Raw genomic sequence first — 21,272 nt, 5'->3', positions numbered from 1 at the left:
TCATTGCTAAGTTCTTTCTCTCGATCGCCTCCCATCGCGCGTGAGAGCAGGTTCCGTGTCGACACTTTGAGGCCTTCCTTCTAATCTTCGTCTTGCCTCGTTGCGACGCCCATTGACACGCGTCTCCTGGTAATTAATTCCGGGTGAGTTGCTGTCCTCGTTCCACCTCTCGACTCTCCCTGCCCACCCCGAATCTTCCACGACTCGAGAAAGCGCGCCCTCGATCGACTCAGACTCGCCTCGACAACTCCTCACCGGATGCGCCTGTAGCCTAGGTGGCTTCTGTGTCGACCGCGGCCCTTTCTCTCGTCGCCTCCCTACGAACCGACCGAGCTCGTATAGCTGGCCTTTCCCCTGACGTAGCTAACAACCTCTAGAACCCGTACTTTCCCACGAGTCCCTCTTCATCGATCGTTCTTGATACATCACTATGGGTAAGATGCCTCTTTCTTTTTCGCGTGCGCAGACCACGCCACATGGCAGCCGGCAGAGGCAGAGGAGGGGAGGAAGGAGCTGCCCCCTCCTGGCCACGAGGACAACTTGCTCTGGAGCTGGACCGCCTTCTCCCATCATCAACATCGCCTCTCGATAACGCGACGACATTCGTTCTTCCGCCATCTGCGCTTTCTTGGGTCCTGTTCTTAGCCCCTTTTTGGTCTCGAAGCATTCCTCGTTGAGAATCAGCTCTTCACTGCAACCCCTGGATCAGCCATGACCTTCGACCTGATCCAACACGTCAAGGCTCGCACTCGGAGTGTGCATTTCGACAAGGGAACCTTTTCTTTGACTTCTGCATCTCCTGTTGAGTCGAGTGCGAAAACATCCAATGATTCCAAGCGAGCGAGCAGCCTCCCGGTAGGACAGGAGAACCAAACCCTATCTCCTGATCCCAGCCGTGCAACCGTCCAACAGTATCGCAGCATGCTTGAGGTCGAAGCAGAGGAACCTCCTACATTGAGCCCGATGAATCCCATGAGCTTCGACGAGCTATACGTGGACCCTACTCAGTCGCCCGATTGGAATCAGCCCAGACCTTCGAGAATCGGCACCAAGAAAATCGCCAGATTAACCCTCGGAGGTGGCCAACCAAGTGCAGCAGATTCATCGAGTCAGGACTCTTGCCTCTACATCTGCCAGAATATTTATACATCAATTCTCCCTGTCATTTGCTAACTCTATTAATAGCTTCTCCCGGCAGCGAATCCCCGGCTCTGGCCCCTTCAGCCTCGCCCCCTAATGGTAAGTTACATCCCAACTTCTATCTAGCTTTCCACTAACCATGCACAGTTCCCTCCCAGCCGCCTCCCGCCGCTGACAACCGGAACATTGTCCGAAGAAAGCTCACTGGATATGTTGGTTTCGCCAACCTGCCCAACCAGTGGCACCGCAAGAGTGTCCGAAAGGGCTTCAACTTTAACGTGATGGTTGTTGGTAAGTTAAACGACAGCCATTTTACAGAGGTCTGCTAACGGTACTAGGCGAGTCTGGCCTGGGCAAGTCTACTCTGGTTAATACCCTCTTCAACACCTCGCTCTACCCTCCCAAGGAGCGCAAGGGCCCTAGCCTCGACATCATTCCCAAGACCGTCACCATTCAGTCCATCAGCGCCGACATTGAGGAGGCTGGTGTCCGTCTTCGCCTCACCGTTGTCGACACCCCTGGATTCGGTGACTTTGTGAACAACGATGAGTCGTGGCGCCCCATTGTCGACAACATTGAGCAGCGATTCGACTCGTACCTCGATGCCGAGAACAAGGTCAACCGTATGAACATTGTCGACAACCGAATTCACGCCTGTGTTTTCTTCATCCAGCCCACTGGCCACTCCCTCAAGCCTCTTGACATTGAGGTGATGCGACGCCTCCACACCAAGGTCAACCTGATCCCCGTCATTGCCAAGGCCGATACCCTCACCGACGAGGAGATTGCCAACTTCAAGGCCAGAGTAAGTTGTCTGCTATTATTCTAGACATCAAATGCTAACCACGCATAGATCTTGGCCGACATCAAGTACCACGGCATCCAGATCTTCGAGGGCCCCCGATACGAGCTCGATGACGAGGAGACGATCGCGGAGAACAACGAGATCATGTCCAAGGTTCCCTTTGCCGTTGTTGGTGCCAACAACGAGATCACCAGCGCCGATGGTCGCAAGATCCGTGGCCGTGCTTACCCCTGGGGTATCATCGAGGTGGATAACGAGGAGCACTGTGACTTTGTCAAGCTCCGACAGATGCTCATCCGAACCCACATGGAGGAGCTCAAGGAGCACACCAACAACCAGCTGTACGAGAACTACCGTACCGACAAGCTGCTCGCCATGGGCGTGTCGCAGGACCCCAGCGTGTTCAAGGAGGTCAACCCCGCCGTCAAGCAGGAGGAGGAGCGCGCCCTGCACGAGCAGAAGCTCGCCAAGATGGAGGCGGAGATGAAGATGGTGTTCCAGCAAAAGGTTGCCGAAAAGGAGAGCAAGCTCAAGCAGTCAGAGGAAGAGTTGTATGCCCGACACAAGGAGATGAAGGAGCAACTCGACCGCCAACGAATGGAGCTCGAAGACAAGAAGCAGCGCATCGAGAGCGGACGGCCACTGGAGAAGGAGGGCAAGCGAAAGGGCTTCTCCCTGCGCTAAGTTGCCTGCGCTCTAACGACCTGCGGACTGTTTTCTCCCTTCTTCGTTATCCATGTCTGAGTACCCATGATGCCCATACAATACCAGCTCGACGCCCCTCGTTGCATTCGATTCTCGTTTCTTTGTCGCCTCTTTCTCTCACCCTTTTTAATCAACAACAAAACCACGTCCCCTAATCGCATACGCCAAACGAAATGATTGTCGTACGGAGACGGAACAACAAAAAGTCTTTTATGAAGAATAGTCATGCAAGGCGGGATGTGCAGACTATACGGCCTAGCAGGTGTCTCGGCGTGGCAGGTTGTCTTGGCGAGCATTCTTCTTCGGACCATGCCCTACGGCACGCATGGGAACATGCTGTTCTAGCTCTCGGATCTGCTGCAAGAATACTTGGAGAAAAGGTAGCAGATTATGGCGAAAGGTGTTCGTGTCAGGAGCGCTGCTCGCTGGGAGAGACGTTGAGCGTCCATACGTGTCGGTCAGATGTGGGATGGTTAATACCTATCTATGGAGGAGATGCTGCCCAAGACGGCTTTGCCCTTTTACCTTTTCACCTGCTATGCCTTCGGATACCCCTCTTTCCCCGTTGCGGCCAGATGGAGCATCGGCCATGGATTGAACTAGACAGGAGCAGACGGATGGTTAGCACGGGGGAAGGTTGAGCAGCAACTTGTTGTATTTTAGCCGTGTGTTTGTTGAGACTGGGTGCTTTTTTATTATGTCTCAGCAGGCGACACGCCTCAGATGGTCATGCGTCGTCTCTTTCTTGTTTCTTAGCTGGCTTGATCTTTGATTTCTTTAACAGTGTTTCCGTTTGTTTAGGGTTTGAGTGTGTTTGCTGTGATTGTGTGTTGAGATGTACTACTTGCAAGAGTCTGAGCTAGATAATTGTGATTTGTGTTTGTACTTCCACTGCATCCTTCATTGTATCTAGGATAACAACTGTAGACTTGTATCGACTCACTGGCGGTCATGACTTGGTAGACGAGGCATAGAGTATGTGATGGATGTTAAGAGACGCTTGTTTCATATAGTAGTAGTACATTAACCCGCAAGGTCAAGACTCCGCCCGTTCCTCGTCATGCCGCGCTCCCCATGGTTAAAAATCGTCAAGAGTGAGTAGTATAGTGTAGTGTAGTCCTGGCAAGCCCACGCGCATTATGACTCCATTCCTTCTTCTTCGTCATGTTTCGTCAAACTCTACCTTTGACGGAACTCTACCTCTTTCGGGCATTCCTCAGCAGGAATGCCCCCACGACACCGGCGGCGACTCCAACACCACTGAGGATGGCGACGCCCATGAGGCCTTCGCGGGCAACCTTGTCGTCGATGAGCTGGCGCAGGTTGGTGGCCTGGAGGTTGGCGGGCTCCTTGTCGAGGAGGAGGTCGTTGTAGCGGCGTGCCTCGCCGTAGTTGCCGAGCTTGTAGTTGCCGAGGGCGAGGTAGTAGAGGCACTCGCGGCGGCGCTCGGGGGAGATGCGGAAGATGTCCGAGAGGAGGCGGACGCCGAGTTGCTGGTCGGTGCGGACGTTGGACTTGACGAGGCCCTGGAGGGGAATGTCAGTTGTAGGCAAGCGAGGGAGGGGAGGAGGGGTAGTACCCAGGCGTAGTTGAACTTGGTTTGAATGCCAACCATTTCTCCTTCTCGTTCATATTGGGCTCGTAGGACGCCGAGTTCCGAGGGGTTCAACGGCCTGTGGTAGGGAAAGTCAGGATATCGTTATGCATGGTCGGGGAGGAGGACTAACGTCTCGGCGTCGAGGGCATCTACAAGGTGTTAGCGAGGTTCATGATCTCGGGTGTAGAGAAGCGCAGACTCACATGGTAATTCGGTAACCATTTTGACTGTGGAGGGGAAGAGAAAGAGATGCGATGGAAGAAGATCAATTGTCCCAGAACGAAGACGTTGCAACGAAGCTCCCAGGAGGCAACAGTCAAAGAGTACGAGCACGTGCTATGCTATGGAAGCAAAAAGGCAATGAATGGGGGGACCCGTAAGCTCTTTTCGGGCATCCGATGCTTTTCTTCTTGGGCCTGGGGGGGTGGGTTGAACTTGTGGCGGGACAATGACGATGTGCGGCGTCGGCAAAAGACCGGTTATGGGGACGGGTGGGGGCACGTGCGCTGATAAGCTGATTGTCGTCGTGGCGACCGAGGCACGTCCCGATAGGGCTGCGCAAAACACCAGGGATATATCGCCGATTACGCAGACTCGCTTTTACTCCGACTTCAATTAACACATTCTTCGATCTGGCATTTGAATAAGTCTTGACTTGAACAAGAATACACGCAAAATACACACGGACAAAAGACCACATCAACACCGTCATCATGTTGCTCTCGGAAGAACCAGCAACCGTAAGTCCCTGACACTCTTTCCCCTTTCGCCCACTAACACCCTCCAGCTCATCCACCACACAATTAACAACTTCAACATCAACCCAGACAAGCTCGCCGTCTCGCGCATCACAGAGTCCCTCTCAACCCTCCAGCAAGCCCGCGACCTCCGCGCCCGCGAGGCCGAGACGGCACTCAAGAAGCTCAGCCGTCAGCTCGCGACCCATACGTCCCGCCACGATGACCTCGTAGCTTCGCACTCATCGGCGGACCACGCGTCAAACATTGCGCGCCTCGACACGCTCAAGTTTAGAACTGCAAAGGCTGCTGCGGATGCTGAGACGGAAGCTGAGCGGCTCGCTCTCGCCGCGGCGGACCTCAAGGCACGACTGCACGAGCTCGAACTACAGGGCGTTGAGGGTGATGCGGCTGCCGCGGCCAGACGAAGGGATCCCGTTGATGACGAGGTGCTTCTGAGGCTCAAGGTGTACCGTAGCCTGGGCATCGACCTCGAGAGGGACGAAAGGGACGGGGAGTGGTCCAAGGCGGTGATACGGAACGACCGCAAGGGGGACGTCCACGTGGTCAACATGGACAAGAAGTTTTCGCGCTTCTTTTACGCAAACTACTTCTGGCAGACTCTGTAAGGGGCGTGTCACGGATGTGTAATGTTTCATGAGGGAAGGACTGGCGTTAAGGGCGTTAGATATACCAGGATAACGACGAGTCGTACAATGTATTCATTCAACCCATGAGAAACGTCATGGTTGCTTCTACAGTCTTGTATCCCGCTGCTAACTACATTGTAGTATATGTGACATTTCCAAAGAACCCATCCAAGAGAGCATCATATCGCTCAAACGCCATTAAAAGATAGATAGCCTCGCTGGTATCGCGACACTTTTAATACCCTGCCTGTCCGTCCACCTATCCTCATCAAATCGTTAAAAATACACACGAGAACTCAGTCTCGAGAGATTAGGCGTCGACAAGACCCTGCGCTGGAAGTCTCTTGATACTCTTGGGCGAGGTCTTGAGGGTGGGAAAGTAGCTGTCGACAAATGACTTGTTCCCAAAGCCGATGCGAGGGCCTGATGGCGTCCTCGTGCGGGAACTGTTTGGAGAAGCCGAAGTGCGTTTTGTTGGACTTGGTGCGCGGCCCTTCATCATGAGGTACCCGCCTTCGCCTGGAGTTGTAGGACCAGAGGGCGAGCGATGGTGATTCCGGCCGTGGTGTTGCTTGTCTGGCAGCTCAAGCCGTGAGTTGATGGTTGTCCATGTCTCGTCATCACCCCCAAGACGCCATCCTCCAACACCTTCGAAATCTCTGTCCGGGCCAATGCTTGGAACCAGGCCGAATGCCTTTTCACTGACAGGCGTGACTGTGCCGGCAGTGGACAGGGCGCTGGAACTCCGACGGTGTCGACGACGCCGAAGACAGGACTCGAGAGCTGTCGATCCAGACGATGAGGGAGACGTATTATTAAAGAGCGAGCCTGGAGCAGGAGCGTCGAGGAATTGGTGATGAGGACGGTAGTTGTGAGGATGATAGGGACGAGTCTTGCGGCCGCCCAAGTAATGAGGAACGAAGGACAGAGCGACGTCGATGTAGACAGCGAGGACACGGAGGATGAGGACGGAAAAGGCGATTGTGGTGGTGACGCCGGCAAACAGAGCCAAAGGAACAGTAACAACGAAGAGAAATGGCACGACAAAGGCGTAGACGGGGTTGAGGAGCGCCATGGGAGGCTAGCAGGACATGGCCACGAGCAAAAGATAAGAGGATTGGGGCGAGTTATTGGTTACAGACGAGTTTATTTGCGAGACAAAGAACAAACAGAACTTGAAGATGGGAAGAAGAAAGATGGATGGATGGATATGAGGAGGACCGAGGGAGAGACACCCAGAGAACTACATGCCCGTTTCTAGAGGGATGTAAGCCGCAGGGACGTGATAGGACTGCCGAGAGAAAGACAGGCGCCGCGGAGGCTGGTGGTCGTTTCCGGTCTCGATGAGGCGCGTTAGCTTGAAGCGGGGGAAAACATCTGTGCGGTAGCACCAGAGTCTAGAAGAGGATAATAACTCGAGGGTATCAAGAGGGACGATCACATGTGAATGGCGCGGACTTGCACAAGCGCCGCGCTTCTTGGCCTGGGGCGCGCATATCGCCACAACCGTGCGGGGAAGGTCAATGCAGTCTGATACCAAGACGGAGAAGAATTGATTAAGAGAGGGATATCGTATGGTATGAGGTGTTTATCTGGCAAGCATGGTTGCGCCATCATGACGAGGGTATGGGTCGTAAGATATGAATACATATATCTCCAGGATATACAATAAACGGCAGATGAAAAAAAGATCCTGGATAGATATCTAGAGTTCGGTCAGAAGGTTGGAGCTTAGGCGTGATGTGGTAATTGGCACAGCCACGCACGTCACATGAGGAGGAAGCCGAGGTTCTGCGAGTACAGTACTGTACAGTATCACGGCAGGAGAAATGGAGGCTACGGTATCACGGCATTTATCAATATGTAGATGGCAGCATTAGGAAGGAACTAATTACTTTCTCCTGCTATTGCAGCTGCAGGCAGTTGGAATGCATGTCTCTCCTTCCCCCACTTGAAACCATGATCCACACACTCCACACCCCACTACGGATACCTTGCTGTGCATCACCACGAGAGCCTCACGCAACACCAACATCAACCCTCTGCATCACACACTCATACTGCCTCATTCGCACTCGATCTTCACAAACCTAATCGCGCCATCGAAGATAACGCAATCATGTCCGCTCAAGATCCCTTCCCTTGGCATCTCCCAATATGCGACGCCCACTGCCATCCAACAGACACCATGTCATCCCTCTCTGATATCCCCGCCATGCGGGCCTCGTCTCTCACCATCATGGCCACCCGTGCTCAGGACCAACAGCTCGTCGCAGATGCCGCTGCCGGCAGCACCACTCCCGGAAAGGCTGTTGTTCCCGCCTTTGGGTGGCACCCCTGGTTCTCCCACCTCCTCTACGACGACACCAGTAACTCCACTCCCGGTTCCAGCCCCGATAAGGAGGTCCACTACGCCGCCGTTTTACAGCCCGAGCCCGATGCCGCCTTTATCGCTTCCCTCCCGGATCCGACTCCCGTGTCTTCCTTTATCAAATCTACCCGCACCCTCTTGGACTCCCACCCAAAAGCCCTCGTTGGTGAAATCGGTCTCGACAAGGCCTTCCGTCTACCACAGCCATGGAACCCCTCCAACCAAGCCAGCCGTGACGAATCTCTCACCCCCGGAGGTCGTGAAGGCCGGCTTCTTAGCCCTCACCGCGTGAGAATGGAACATCAGCGTGCCATCCTCGCTGCCCAGCTCCATCTCGCAGCGGAGACCCGCAGAGCCGTCAGCGTGCACGGCGTCCAGGCTCATGGTGTACTGCACGAAACTTTCGCCGCGACGTGGAAAGGACATGAGCGAGAGGTCATCACACGCCGAAAACGTCGACTTGTTGCTCAAGGAGCAGAAGATTTCTCCTCAGATGAGGATGAAGATGAGGATAAGCCTTACCCCCCGCGGATATGTCTGCACTCATTCAGCGGTAGTGTAGAGGTTCTTAAGCAGTACCTCCACCCGGCCATACCCGCGCGCATATTTGTTTCATTGTCGTCAGCTGTGAATCTCAGCACCGAAGCTACGAGCGCACGCACTGACGAGGTGTTGCGCGCCCTTCCTGATGAGAGCGTGCTCATCGAGAGTGACTTGCACATTGCAGGCGAGGACATGGACGCAGCACTTGAGGAAATGTATCGGCATGTATGTGAGGTCAAGGGCTGGGAGCTCGAGGAGGGAGTGAGAAGGATAGCAAAGAACTATGAAGCCTTTATCCATGGGTGAGCAACATACATCACCAAGAGCAAGATAGACTAGACTTAAAAATATTGTATTTTCGGATTGCTATCTCGCTGTTGAGGGAGAAGCGAGAGCATCTCAGGACTGCTTTGTCCTTGACATATAGAGGTATACATCGCTACGTCTAAAAACAAACCATTACTAGGCCACCCACGTTGTTTGTTATTTGTTGAAAATCAAAGACCCAAGAAAATCGGTATAATGCAAGTAAAAGCGCCCCAAGGAAAAAGAAAATCATTTTAATCTTTGCTCAAGTTTAGTGTTTGGAATCGCCCAGCACATTATCGGCGTTGGAAGCCGTGTTGGATGGCGTATAGTCGGAGCTGCCGGGTGTGTATCGGCAGCCGTCAGTCACCACCGAGGCGTCGTGTTGAGGGTCGTCGTATGAGGGGAGGTTCTCGTCGGTGACGACGAAGCCGGGGTAGGCTGTGGCGGCAGTGTGGTGAGGAGGCATGGGAGGACGGGGAGGGACGGCGGGGGCGTAGGAGTGAGGTTGAGGGTGATAGTGAGTGCGGCCCTCCTCGGCGGTGACAAGTCCCTCGACCATGTAAGCGGCCTCGCGGAACTGGGCAATCTCCTGCTCCATAGTCACGCTGCCGGCTGAGGAAGTCCTCCGTCGTCGACCTTCACGGAGCATGGCCTCCTTCTCCTCGTCCTCATCGTTGTGTGTGAAGAATGCACGGATGGCGGCCTTGAAGGCCGAAGTGGGTCGCGAAGCTCGGCGAGCGCGGCGGTCCTTTCGGAGGGCTCGGCGGATGGCCCGGCGGGACTCGGGAGAGAGACGGTTGACTCGGCGGTGGATCCAGGCGATGCAGATTCCGCAGAAGATGGCCAGTGCGATGGCTCCCACACCAAAGATCATGACAATAGGGTTATGAGGGGGCTATCAAATGTCAGCATGAATCAGAAGTGATGCATTCCATGGGTAGACATACAGGTCCATCGTGGTGGTGGTTAGGACCGTGCTCGTGGTGTCCATGCTCCGAAGCCATTGAGTGCTCCTTTCCACCCTCATGAGGTCGGTGCTCAGGGGGGTGCTCGGGCTTTCGCGGGGGAGGGGGAGGTGGCGCAGGGGGTCCATGGTGAGGCGCACACTCGCAGGGCATGCACATGGGAGGAGGCGGCGGGTGACCTCCAGGGAAAGGAGGAGGATGATGAGGCGGGCCGTGATGCGTTCCGTTGCCATGGTGGTGAGGCCCGTGGGGGTGGTGAGGACCGTGGTGACCAAAGATGCTTCCGTACAGTCTATGAGCCGTGTGCTTCACCTTGTCGGTAAGGGTGTGCACGACACACTTGACTCCGTCGCACTGCTTGATAATCTTCATGGTCGAGGGCGGCGGGGGAGGGTACTTCTTGCCCAGCTTCTTGGACACGGAGGCCTCCCGCTCCTTGACGAGGCTCTCAAGCTCGAGGATCTGCTTGTGCAGGGCGTTGAGCTCCATCAGCTCGACCTGGAGCTCCTCCTCGGGGTCCTGAAACTCGTAGTGTGGGTGCTCCCAGATGGGAGGCGCGTTGGTGTCGTCATCGTTCTCGACCGGGACCTGAGCGTCGTCCTTGGAGGCGAAGGGCATAGACAGACTCCAGACGTAGGCCGCGTTGCCGACGTCCGAGATGCGGATGGGGGCCGTCTGCTTGAAGGTCATCCAGAAGGAGGCGTCGGTCGAGAGGGCCATGTCGTCGAGGGCGCGGACGTTGAAGCGCAGGGACTGGGCAAAGGGCATCTCGCGGGGTCCGATGCACTCAAAGTCCCATTCGGCCGAGATGATGGTGTCGTTGTTGAGGTAGAAGGATCCCACGCCGTGTCCGGTCGCGTCCTGGGTCAGCTTCTCGCCGTTGAGGCGGACGTTGGCGGGTCCGCAGACATCTTCCGACTCCTCCACGTCGAGTCTGAGAGTCTGTAATGGTTGATTAGTGGATGAATTATTGAGTCGAGATGAATTGTCGTACCAGAGGGTATGTCTCGCTCTCTCCCCACGGGACCTTGAGAGTGACAAACGCCGAGGGAGTTACTAGCACATGTTAGCTTCACTCTTCAAGGTCAAGACTCGATCCACATACCATCGAGCGCGTCAGGAAGAAATCCCATGGGAGGGGGAGGAGGCGGGGGAGGAGGAGGATGAGGGCCATGAGCCAGCGCCAGCGCTGGCGCCAACAAGACGGCGGCAGCCTTGGAGAGGCCGCGCATCATGAAGCTCGAGATCTCTTACACGTGATAGAGCGGGTAGGTGAGGTTAATAGGCAGTGACGAATTCAACAACTGAAGGACACACGATGGCAGGCAGAAGGAAAAAGAAAAGAAGGGATTGGGTGAATCGTATAGAATAGCCCACAGGCACAGGCTCAAGACTCGTGTCCAGAGATTAATGGAAAGAAGAGTGAGTGAAGAAATTGGGCTGCCTGACGATTCAAATGGCCGCCGGGATGTGGGAGTTTATCCCGGGGCTCTCAGACGCTATCTTCAGAGGCCACGAGGCCGAGGGGCTGACCAAGACAGATTCGGAAAGGCACCAAATGAAAGCGTCGTCTTCTCACTCTCTGCGAAACCGCCTGAGCCTGCTGTGGCCCTGCTGTGGCCCTGCTGTAGACAGTGGTAGCCCTGCTATGCCCTGCCTCGGAGCCCAGCTGGGCTGAGGGACATTATCCTCCAAAGGGTCGGGCTGCGCAATCATCAACCCACCAAGAGTCGTAGTCTCGTCCATCAACCAATCATGGCCCCCGAGCTGACGAGTCCTCCCTCACCCCCTGGTCACATCGTCGGTGGCGCCGGGTCTCTTCGGCAATTCCTCTTCCATCCTTCTTGGCGCCCATCTTAATACATTGCGCGTCGCCTCTGTTTTTCATCATCTTTCTCTCCCTTGCTCTTCCAGGCAATAATGTATTCATGTCGTGTGCCCCTCCTCTAGATAGTCATGTGCGTGCTTATGTCCAGCAAGAGCCCAAGATGACTCGCTCTGCTCCAACCATTGCATGGATCTTATACATATACAACAGGTATGCATCCATATCATACCAGGCCCATGTCTTGTGAGCCATTACAATCCGTCAATCTACACACCCATTCCTTCCATCGATTGCTGCTCGCATATCTCGCCCAAAACCACCTCTTTCTGAGCTCATGTCAGAAACTCGCTCAACACCTGCACTCGGGTCCGTGCAACTTCCGAGTCCTCGCCCATCAGTTGCATAATTTGAATCATCCGTGCTGTCAACTCGTTAGCCACTGCGCCAAGACGAAAACCATCTTCATGTCCGCTTACTAATATCCGCCTTGGCCCTCACAAGCAACGGATCCCTCGCCAGCATATCTGCACTTCCAGGCTCCCGACCCGCTTCTTTCAGCACGTTGCCGATGCATAACGCCTCCAGGAACGCCCGATGATTAAACACCCACCACACACGTGCTTCCGTCTCGAGCAGTGTGAATAGGAGGAAGAACGCTGTGATCGCGTCGTGCGCCGCTTCCAGGGTTCCACGGACATTCACCGGAACATCGGGACTTTCCGAGGCGTGAACCAGCATCAGGTTATGAAAGTAATTGCTCGTCAAGAACAGAGTCTGCCGAACCACTCTCTTATTTGTCTTGGCCAATGCCGTGATGCTGTCGGGATCCCACGAACGGAACACATCGGGGAATGATCGATATACGGCGCGGAAGTCGGCAATCAGCTTCGACTTATGTCTTGCCGTCGTGCAGATAGGTAGGTCCAGTGATCGGGGTGAGCAGATAGTCTCCTGAACCAAGTTGGCCAGAGTCCAAGATCCTCGGATATATGCTGTATCCGTAGGGTCGCTGTTGGCGATGGAGGAGCCATCATCAAGCAAGTCTTCAACTGAGACATCCGTATGTGTCGCCGAAGGGGGCAGTGAAAGCAGAACCGTTAGGAACGTGTCCTGGAGAAGAACTGCTTGCCACACCTTTCTCCGTTGCTGTTTTTCAAACAACGTGGCATTTGGGGTCACTATTCCATGTCAGTCATGGCTTACAGCAAGTAGCACTTTACCAACCAATATTTGGATCACGATGTAGTCCCATGGCATAGGCCTGCCGAATGAGGATACCCGCAAACGCCCACCCATCCGAAGCATGATTGTCGTTGATGAGGAAATAGGTCAACAAGACCATGGCCTGTATCGAGCGCAGCGAGGCGGTGCTGAGATATGAAGCGATCCGTAACGCCTGATTGCTTGCTGATGCATAAAATTCGGCCGTTTGCTTTCGTTCCCGAGAAGATGTTGTCGATGTCACGAATTGGGTGCCCAAACCCAGCATGACGAATATCAATGCAATAAAAGAAGGATCCGTATCGTTCTTTTCTTGCTGATTCAGTTGCCAAAAGTGCTCATAGTCGGCATAAAATGTCTGTCGATGTATCATGGGATATACGGGGTCGACACATTCGAAGTAACGGTTGAGCAGAATATCGGCCTGGATCTTTTCAGGCAGCACCGAGATCACTTCTGGCAACCCTCCCTCGCAGGTCCAGTAGTTTGCGAATGGATGTTCGGATCCAATACCAAAGACATTGCTCGCGGTGGGCAGCGAATATGGTACATTGGACAAGAGGCCAATTGAGAGAGCAATGGCACCTCGAGAAGACGCAGCTGGGTCGTTGGACATGCCTCGATCAGCAATATTTGGAATCGGGGACTTTCCACTGGAACCAGGCTTCTTCTTTGGAGGCTTCGTCATTCGGCGGCCATTGGCTGCGGACCGCGTTGTCTCCCTGCTCATGTTAGGTCAGAACAACAGAGGGCGGAAAGACCCATACTCGAGGAGATTTGCGACATGTGCATATCTGCATTCAGTCTGTCGTTTTATACCTGGCCAAGTTAGTGATGGAACGAGTTGGCAGGGTGAGAACTCACAAGCAAGGCAATGCGGCCGACCCCTATCACACTATAAAGGGTCAGCATTCATAAACATAGAGTCGCATGCATGACAATAAAGGTAATAACATTGAGACTCATGTAGTCCAGATTCAGATCTAACAAGCCTGGGGTAAAGTGGGCTCATATCATGCAAAATGGAGTGAGTGGGTAAATGTGAGATGAAAACAAGATGGATGAGGCTGCACATCACATGAAAGTCCCACCTTTGTCTTGCGTTCGACGCACTCATGACACGACAGAGTGGGCTTGTTGCGCTTCTGTTTCTTCTTTGGGGGTTCATCGCCGTTGACGGGGGTCGACGCGTCCTGGTCGTCGGCATCTGGAAGGTAGTCGCCAGTAGGATGCCTCGACGTGGTTGATGCAGAAGCTGAAGGCAGCCGATGTGAGACGGAGGCCGGTGACGTGGATGCTGAGCCAGGCGTCAGGGCCGAGGGCGGATGAGTGCCCGGGAGAGGAAGAGTCGGCAGAGCAGATGGAGGACCAGGACTGTAGGTAGAGTGATGCGCCGGGCGATGAGATGGTGATGGGTTAGAGAGCTGGGGTTGATGATGCGCGTGATGCGGATGCGCCCGCTGAGACAAATCCATCGATTGCGCAGTTCAGCTCACCAAGACGCTGACCAGTGAGCGAGCACCTTTTTGAGCGAAGCGAAGGATGCGACGGCGAGGGGATTGATGCGCGACAATTGGAGCGGGCCAGGTTGGAGCTGGAGCTGGAGCTGGATCTGACGAAACTGGGGCCGAGATCTGGCACTTGCGGATGGTCAAAAGGCACCAGCCAAACGAGACGTCTTTTGGGCTCTGGGGTTTGGGTTTGTTTGGCTGAAGGGAAGGGGTCGCCGGGAATAAAGATGCTGATGGACTCAGGGACCTTCTGACGAGGGCGAGTTGAGTCGTCGGTATTCGGCTGGCGCTGGAAATAACGGCCGGAGATGGGCGGCAGCGGCAGCGGCAGCTGGAACTGGAGCTGGAGCTGGAGCTGGCAGCAGCTGGGCTGGGGTAACAAGCGTAGGTCCTTCGGGGAGTTTTTGGCTCCTTATGACAATTAAAGGGGAACAGAGAAGCCCACGATAGCAGGCTCAGAGTGCAAAAGGGCAACACCTTTCACCTTTGGAACGCACGCGAAAAAGGTCGGGACGGGACGGATGGGATGGGAATAACAAGGCCTGAGGGTGGGAAAAAAAGAGAGATCCCGGAAAAGAAAAGGGAATTGCAGAGAGCGAGGAAAATCCAAGGGAAGGAATCGAAAAAAGAGAATTGAACCAGGGGGGGCAAAAAAAGGCGGGGGCGGAGCAAGCAGCAAAGTGGGAAAGCGCAGTGCAGCAGCGCAACGTACTCCGTAAACACAGACAGGGCAGTCAGTCAGGGAAGCCCGGGAATGGGATGGAAGGAAGGAAGGATTGGTAAGGCAGGTAGGTAGGTAGGTGCCCGGGCTGGCTGAGGTAGAAGCAGACGGGAAGCAGGAGCCCGTACAAGTATGTACCTTCCCTCCTCCTTCCCTGTCCTTTACCAGGCTTGCTTGCCTCTAAAAGGCAGCTACAAGCCGTTGGGTTGGGTAGGCATGGACCTAGTACGTGCGCAGAGCGCGCGCTTTCCACGCGGCTGTTCTTGTGGTACCCGAGGCAGGCATGGATACTGTAGAAGTACATGGGAAGGTACGGGATGGATGCTAATTAATTCCGTCTAGATGCCTACTAGCCTCAAGATACACCTGTTTGATAGACAAGACTCTCCTCGAGTGACAGACAGCTTTGACAGGTGTAAATGAGAGACGAGCTAAAACAAAAGGCGTAGTGACTGCCTGCCAGACAAGACAAGATGCCCACCCTCGGACGTTGGTAAGAGGACAGTTTACGGGGTTTGACGGCGCTTGGATGAGAACGGAACTTGGCCGTGGCATTGCCGTAACTGTAACCGTAGCCGCTTGCCGAGGAGACGGACAGACAGTCAGTCAAAGTACTGGATATCTACTATCCGTACCTAGATGTACAGTATCAGATTGCATCTGTGGATATTACAAGAATTCAAGTGGTAATATCGCTCATCTCATCTCTCTCTCCCGTCCATCTCCGACTCTCTTCTTGACCAAGTTACTTGTTCTAAGCGAGAAAGACGAGGCCTCTCACTTTCAGCCTCCTTTCCTGGCTCGGCCGGCCCCCGTTCCAGCGTCGCTAGACGGTGCACGCACGGATCGACATACGACTCTGTTCTTGTTGATGACCTCGACACAAAACAAGTGCCGGCTCCGGCGAACCGTAACCGATTGGAGCCCCCATGTCATCATCTGGACCTGGAGGGGGAGACGGCAACAATGGCTGGCCCAGGCCCTGATCTATTTACTGCCTGAGCCATCGTCATGGGTAAAAGGCGTTGCCAGCATCTCCACCGGGCTGGCGCCTCGTCCCCGAGCCAAACCAACAAAGACGAGGCAAGAGACTTGAGACAAGGGCTCATCAGCAATGTTGTTTCTGTCTCCTTGAGGAGATCCGAGCAGAGGCAGAGACACAAAAGACCAGACAGAACCCCGGTGAGTGTCACCGGCTTGGACCATGCTCATCTCCCCGTCCCGGCTCTGCAATATGGCCCCCCCCCCTTCCCTTCCCCTTCGCTCACCGGCACTTGGAAAAACGAGGTCGATTTCACCCCAGCCAGCCAAGCCATGGTAAAATTGGACATCCCTGTCTCATCACTCAGTTGTCCATTGGATCGCGCCGAGCCCCCAATGGATCGTCGCACACACGACGAGGGCGACACCCCAACAGGTGCCCCGGGACCCTGGTAGAGGAGTCGGGCGCCAGCGACATCGGTGACAGCCCGTCCAAAGCCAAGTCTTCTTGTCCACCACCTTGAGGCACAACAAATTCCTGCTGATCTCCGTGCCTGAGACATGCTTCTCCATCTTTCTCCGCCCGCTAGAGCCAGACTGGCCTACCAGGGCTCAACTTGTAGAAACTCAATATGAACTGCCTCCCTCCTGGGCGCATGTACATGTGAACCCTTTCCTTTCCGCGGGCACTCCACCCTTGCGGCCTTAGTTCCATCCCTCAGTCAGGGCGGGCGTTTTGGTCGTCGAGGCGTTTCGGTGAGCTCCATGGTGAGGAGAAATGCAGCGGCAGTTGGAGCCAAGCTTCGAGAAGAGGGCATAGAGCTTCACCAGTTCGCGAGGCGGAGGCGTGGCTGCTTATCAACACTGGCGCCTCCAGCCCCGGCACAGCCAGTCGGGGCGTGATAAAGGCCGAGACTACGAAGAGCGGGCATCCATACCTCTGACGCGCGGCATTTGCTGGGCGAATACACACTTCTCCCTACATACGCTGTCTGTACAGTGCCGTGAGTCCTCTCCTCCTTGGTCGACCTCCGTCAGTAGCAAGGCCGCTACATACCGCTCGGCTCCCCGGCTAAGCCCCTTCAGGGTGCCAACCCCGGACGGTCTGGACCCTCATAGAGAACTTGATGGACCAATCTCAAGCAAAGCCAATGACGTACACTGGAAATGAGGGACAGGCCTGGGTAAGGGCTTCTGGCCGAGTCCGCAAGGCATGAAGATGCTGTCGAGTCTTTGGGCTTCCATCGTCATTTCCGCTGTTGAAGATGGATGACCCGGCATTTGACTTGACGTCTGACCTCCTTGAGCGGCAGCATCATGTGGGCTCACAGACAATGTGCCTTGACCGTGGTAATAAGAATCTGTACTAGGCGTGAACTCTAGTTGGCTAATGTTACTCTGTTCCACAGACTCATGTTGTCGACAAGGTGGTGTCTACAGTACAGGCTTGGCGGAGGCTCAAGATCTGCACAGCCACGTGCCCAATTTCATAGCCAAGAGATGGATAGAAATGAAATCGTCAACTAGTAGATTGATGTCTGAAGTTATTCAAGTTGTCAATAGTTTCCTCAACTCATGACTCATAGATCAGACTCTCATTGAACTGTTGCGTAGTATGATTTGATGCTTGGCCATGAAGTGGGGTCTCACGGCTTCACCACTAATCAGCTTCACTCAGACAACTTGAGCCTGAAAGATCTCATGAGCGCACGAATTCATCACCCATGAAACCCATCACTTCCTCTGTCCAGCGTACGACTCAAATCCTTGGTCATCTCAAACACACGATGTCTAGTTCTCGTCCTACTCAGGCGGCGCCTTGGCGCTCTGCCTTCCTGACTCACGTCAACGAGTTGGATTCACCGACGTTCATGCTCAGCACCCTTCACCATGACTCGTCGGCCTCTGTTACCCCTCGATCTCGAACCGTTGTGTTCCGGGGCTTGTGGGCAGAACTCCCGGCCAACCCCAAGAACAAGGCGCCGCTAAACCCGTCCCTGTATGAGAGCGACCTCCTCACCATCACTACCGATGCCCGCATGGAAAAGATCCCCGAGCTATCCCCGGATGGATCCTCTCCCGCCCAGTCCGGCGGCGGCGGACCGGTAGAGGCCGTCTTCTGGGCCGTGCCGTCGAGGACCCAGTGGCGCCTCCGGGGCGAGCTTATCTGCTTGGCCCGGATATCAACGACCCTTCAGCCGCACAGGTCAGGGAGATCTTGGAGAAGCATATGCGTCGCAGAAACAGTGAGGATTCCGGCTCGTGGGATTGGGCGAAGGAGGTGACGGCTCACTTTGGCAACCTGAGTCCCATGATGCGAGGATCATTCCGAAACCCAGCGCCAGGGACACCAAAGACTGAAAATCCAGGGCCAGGACTCGGCTTGGGACAGAAAGTTGAAGACCTAGATGACGAGGTTGCGAGGAAGAACTTTCGTGTAGTTGTTATCGTGCCAGAGGAGGTGGACCGGGTCGACTTGTCAGACCCGGAGGAGGGCAAAAGATGGAACTATCGCTTGACTGGAGACTCCTGGGAGGAAACAGAGCTCTGGCCTTAAAAGCAGCTAAGGAATTTCAGAAGTTTACGGCGAGTGTAAGAACCAGGGTAGATGAGTTGCGAAACACCCAGCTGATGAATGCCTTGTAGGGACAAGCCAGCTGTATTTGGACGTTGAAAATCCTGTCAAGCTCTTTGCTAGAAATATGGATTACTTCTATTAATCGTGTACGTCCGCGGAAAATGTTTCCTCGTGTTCAGCAAGATAGGCGTATCAGTATCATATTTTGGTGGGATGAGAGAACATTTACCACCTTTAGAAGGACAGGCAAAAATAGAACAAAAAACATACAACATTGGGGATTCGCTAGTCGTCACCGACCTAGCTACTAATCCAACTCTTGCCAGGTTATCGATGGGAGATCAGACGGGATCCCGAGCTTTCTAGCAGATGTGGTCGTATGTACTCGGGTTGGGGACAAGAGACACTATCAAGGCGTCGGCTTGGAGGTTTGCTTCAGAAACTCAACTACTATAGCATCATTTTGAGTGGGAAACACAGAAACTTTGTAGCTATGTCGAAAGAGTTTCTTCCCTCTGTTGATATTCGCGACGATGTTGGTATAGCTGAATACTTGGGTATGTTCTTTCACTGGCGAGTTGATGCTGCTGTATCTAGTGCTTACAACTTTGTTCAATATTCGGATCCGTTGGCCAAGGTCCATCCCCATAAGTAAAGATACTGATTAACTTTGTCGGTGAAATTGTCTATGGTCATGTATTTCGCCCCTCACTTGTGGTCCCATAGTCCTAGAGAAGCTGCCACGGAGATCACACAACTTAGCGTCTGCGATGAAGCGAGGGACCTCAGATCTTCAAGTTATTCTCCCCATGGTTTTCTGCCCTTTGACACGAATATCATGACATTCCCTGTTATTCGAACGGTAGTTGCGTGGTGAGATGTGAACTAGCAAGCCTAGGAGATAGTCCTGCTCTACCGTGAAGGTCAGAGTGGCGGACTCCTGTTCATGCAATACAACGGTTGTATAATGCAGTCAGCTGGCCTCTACGTGGTATTGTTCTGCCTTACATATTACAGGCTGACATCTTGAGTCACATAGCCACTATGCCAAGCTATTATTGGGAAGCGAACGAGTGTTACCTTCGTGTGTTGACGAGTCAGCGTGGACTTTCTAGCTGAGGAAGATGGGGTCACATGAAGGCACCGAGGGCGCAAATCCTGTAATTGTCCATCGTAAGCCTCTTCAATTCAGACCCGCTATTCTGGATGCTCCCTCGGATGGAACAAGCTGACGAACGACGACCTTCGAGCTGACCTGGGTCGGCCCGAGGTGTCAGCCAACACACAACCTATAATACTCTAACCCATGCTATTAACTTGCGCTTATCCGACGTTGTATACTTAAGCTGGATGGCTTTGGTTACATGAAGACATCCTACCGGCGTGGCTTGAAGTTGCATTTATCCACCGGAATGGCTGGGCTGGGCACGTCTTACTTGACACTCATTACCATTGCAGGATCCGGCTATTTGGTCGAGTCAGGGACGTTACTCGGGTCTCTTAGGGGTGTTTTAGCATGCTATATGCCGCTTAATACTTTGTCAGAGTTGATGTTGGGTTGTCCATGTGGCAATTGGTGGTGTGAAGAGCTGACAGTGCAGGATCGCAACTCGCATGCAGGCTTAATATAAAAGAGGTTATCGTAGAACTACATTGCCCCTCATGGGTTCGCCCGCAGTATACAGTATAAACCCACAACATAGCAGAATGGTGCTCTCAAACACGGATTAGGTTGGAGCCATAGCTCAATAGTCGAGACAATGTCACCTATGCGTTGGAACAGTTGCAAGACAGTCGGTCTAGTTTAGAAACTATAGAACAGCCACTTTGCTCTAGGCAGCCATATTTACGGGAGGGTATATCGGAAGGAACGCCGGCATGCCAGCCAGACACAAGAGCGAACTTGGCTGTTCGGGTCATAACATATGAGACTGGTTCCGACTGCAACCCCAACACCCGACGCCCGATACCCGACGTCGTTTTGAATGACTGGTCAAGAAAAGAGCAAAGATCTCAGAATAAGTTGACCACTCGTTGGCGGTATCAAATCCCATGGTGACAACCTGTGCTGAAGATTACGAAGGCTCTCTCTCGACTGGTCTGGGTATTCTCAGCTATAGGTTAAGTAGACGACTCAGGATGATGCGTCGATAAAACAATAACGATTGTTCAGTTGCAATGTTCCAGAGCGTGGTAGCTTGAGATAGCCTCCATCTATTTGATTATTACGCTCGAGTTGGGAAGCTCGGAGAGCAACACAGTAACTCGAACTGGCGGAGTTGAAGACGAGTCTGATATCCGACAATCACCGCTTGCTAGTCATACTCACATCTTAGGAACAATCCATAAAAGCTGCGTCTTTTTGTCAATAGTCCTCATCTCCAACAGGTTAGTCGTCAATGCAGCTCTCCTGCTACCCTATCTTCTCGTATATCTATCCCGATACTATCTTATTCTCGGCGAGTGTCGGATGTATGTCAACAGATCAGCTACCCATCAGGAATAGAAACCCTCAACGGAAACACTAGTCTCACAAACCCACATAGAACGGCATCCTCAACTTCATTAGCTCCCGTCTGACATTTGCTTACCTACTGCACAAGCGACACA

General features: G+C 53.7%; 8 protein-coding genes across 8 annotated transcripts; 4 read left to right on the top strand and 4 right to left on the bottom strand.

The window, feature by feature from the left end:
- Window positions 1-711: 711 nt before the first annotated feature.
- Window positions 712-2,629, top strand: MRS44_014503 (uncharacterized protein; the record flags this gene model as incomplete). The annotated part of the gene is made up of 5 exons (XM_065618434.1): window positions 712-1,108; window positions 1,186-1,239; window positions 1,288-1,431; window positions 1,479-1,945; window positions 1,994-2,629. The coding sequence occupies 5 exons, from the start codon at window positions 712-714 to the stop codon at window positions 2,627-2,629; spliced, it is 1,698 nt and encodes a 565-aa protein (XP_065474506.1).
- A 1,217-nt stretch (window positions 2,630-3,846) lies between these two features.
- On the bottom strand, window positions 3,847-4,469 carry MRS44_014502 (uncharacterized protein; the record flags this gene model as incomplete). The annotated part of the gene is made up of 4 exons (XM_046284747.2): window positions 3,847-4,176; window positions 4,230-4,323; window positions 4,378-4,396; window positions 4,451-4,469. 4 exons carry the CDS (start codon window positions 4,467-4,469, stop codon window positions 3,847-3,849), a joined length of 462 nt encoding a protein of 153 aa, XP_046127366.1.
- Window positions 4,470-4,960: 491 nt separating this feature from the next.
- On the top strand, window positions 4,961-5,613 carry MRS44_014501 (uncharacterized protein; the record flags this gene model as incomplete). Its single annotated transcript, XM_046277302.2, has 2 exons — window positions 4,961-4,987; window positions 5,035-5,613. The coding sequence occupies 2 exons, from the start codon at window positions 4,961-4,963 to the stop codon at window positions 5,611-5,613; spliced, it is 606 nt and encodes a 201-aa protein (XP_046127367.1).
- Window positions 5,614-5,944: 331 nt separating this feature from the next.
- On the bottom strand, window positions 5,945-6,709 carry MRS44_014500 (uncharacterized protein; the record flags this gene model as incomplete). The annotated part of the gene is made up of 1 exon (XM_046277303.2): window positions 5,945-6,709. One exon carries the CDS (start codon window positions 6,707-6,709, stop codon window positions 5,945-5,947), a length of 765 nt encoding a protein of 254 aa, XP_046127368.1.
- A 1,113-nt stretch (window positions 6,710-7,822) lies between these two features.
- On the top strand, window positions 7,823-8,854 carry MRS44_014499 (uncharacterized protein; the record flags this gene model as incomplete). Its single annotated transcript, XM_046271460.2, has 1 exon — window positions 7,823-8,854. One exon carries the CDS (start codon window positions 7,823-7,825, stop codon window positions 8,852-8,854), a length of 1,032 nt encoding a protein of 343 aa, XP_046127369.2.
- Window positions 8,855-9,125: 271 nt separating this feature from the next.
- Window positions 9,126-11,054, bottom strand: MRS44_014498 (uncharacterized protein; the record flags this gene model as incomplete). Its single annotated transcript, XM_065618433.1, has 4 exons — window positions 9,126-9,752; window positions 9,805-10,764; window positions 10,817-10,878; window positions 10,928-11,054. The coding sequence occupies 4 exons, from the start codon at window positions 11,052-11,054 to the stop codon at window positions 9,126-9,128; spliced, it is 1,776 nt and encodes a 591-aa protein (XP_065474505.1).
- Window positions 11,055-11,982: 928 nt separating this feature from the next.
- MRS44_014497 (uncharacterized protein) lies at window positions 11,983-13,601 on the bottom strand (the record flags this gene model as incomplete). Its single annotated transcript, XM_046284748.2, has 3 exons — window positions 11,983-12,071; window positions 12,127-12,828; window positions 12,875-13,601. The coding sequence occupies 3 exons, from the start codon at window positions 13,599-13,601 to the stop codon at window positions 11,983-11,985; spliced, it is 1,518 nt and encodes a 505-aa protein (XP_046127371.2).
- A 4,270-nt stretch (window positions 13,602-17,871) lies between these two features.
- On the top strand, window positions 17,872-18,641 carry MRS44_014496 (uncharacterized protein; the record flags this gene model as incomplete). The annotated part of the gene is made up of 2 exons (XM_065618432.1): window positions 17,872-18,290; window positions 18,332-18,641. 2 exons carry the CDS (start codon window positions 17,872-17,874, stop codon window positions 18,639-18,641), a joined length of 729 nt encoding a protein of 242 aa, XP_065474504.1.
- Window positions 18,642-21,272: the final 2,631 nt, after the last annotated feature.

The sequence above is a fragment of the Fusarium solani genome (genome assembly GCF_023522795.1).
Source record: "Fusarium solani strain SB1 chromosome Unknown bctg00000010, whole genome shotgun sequence".
NCBI lineage: Eukaryota > Fungi > Ascomycota > Sordariomycetes > Hypocreales > Nectriaceae > Fusarium > Fusarium solani.
This window is presented reverse-complemented; position numbering and strand designations above follow the sequence as displayed.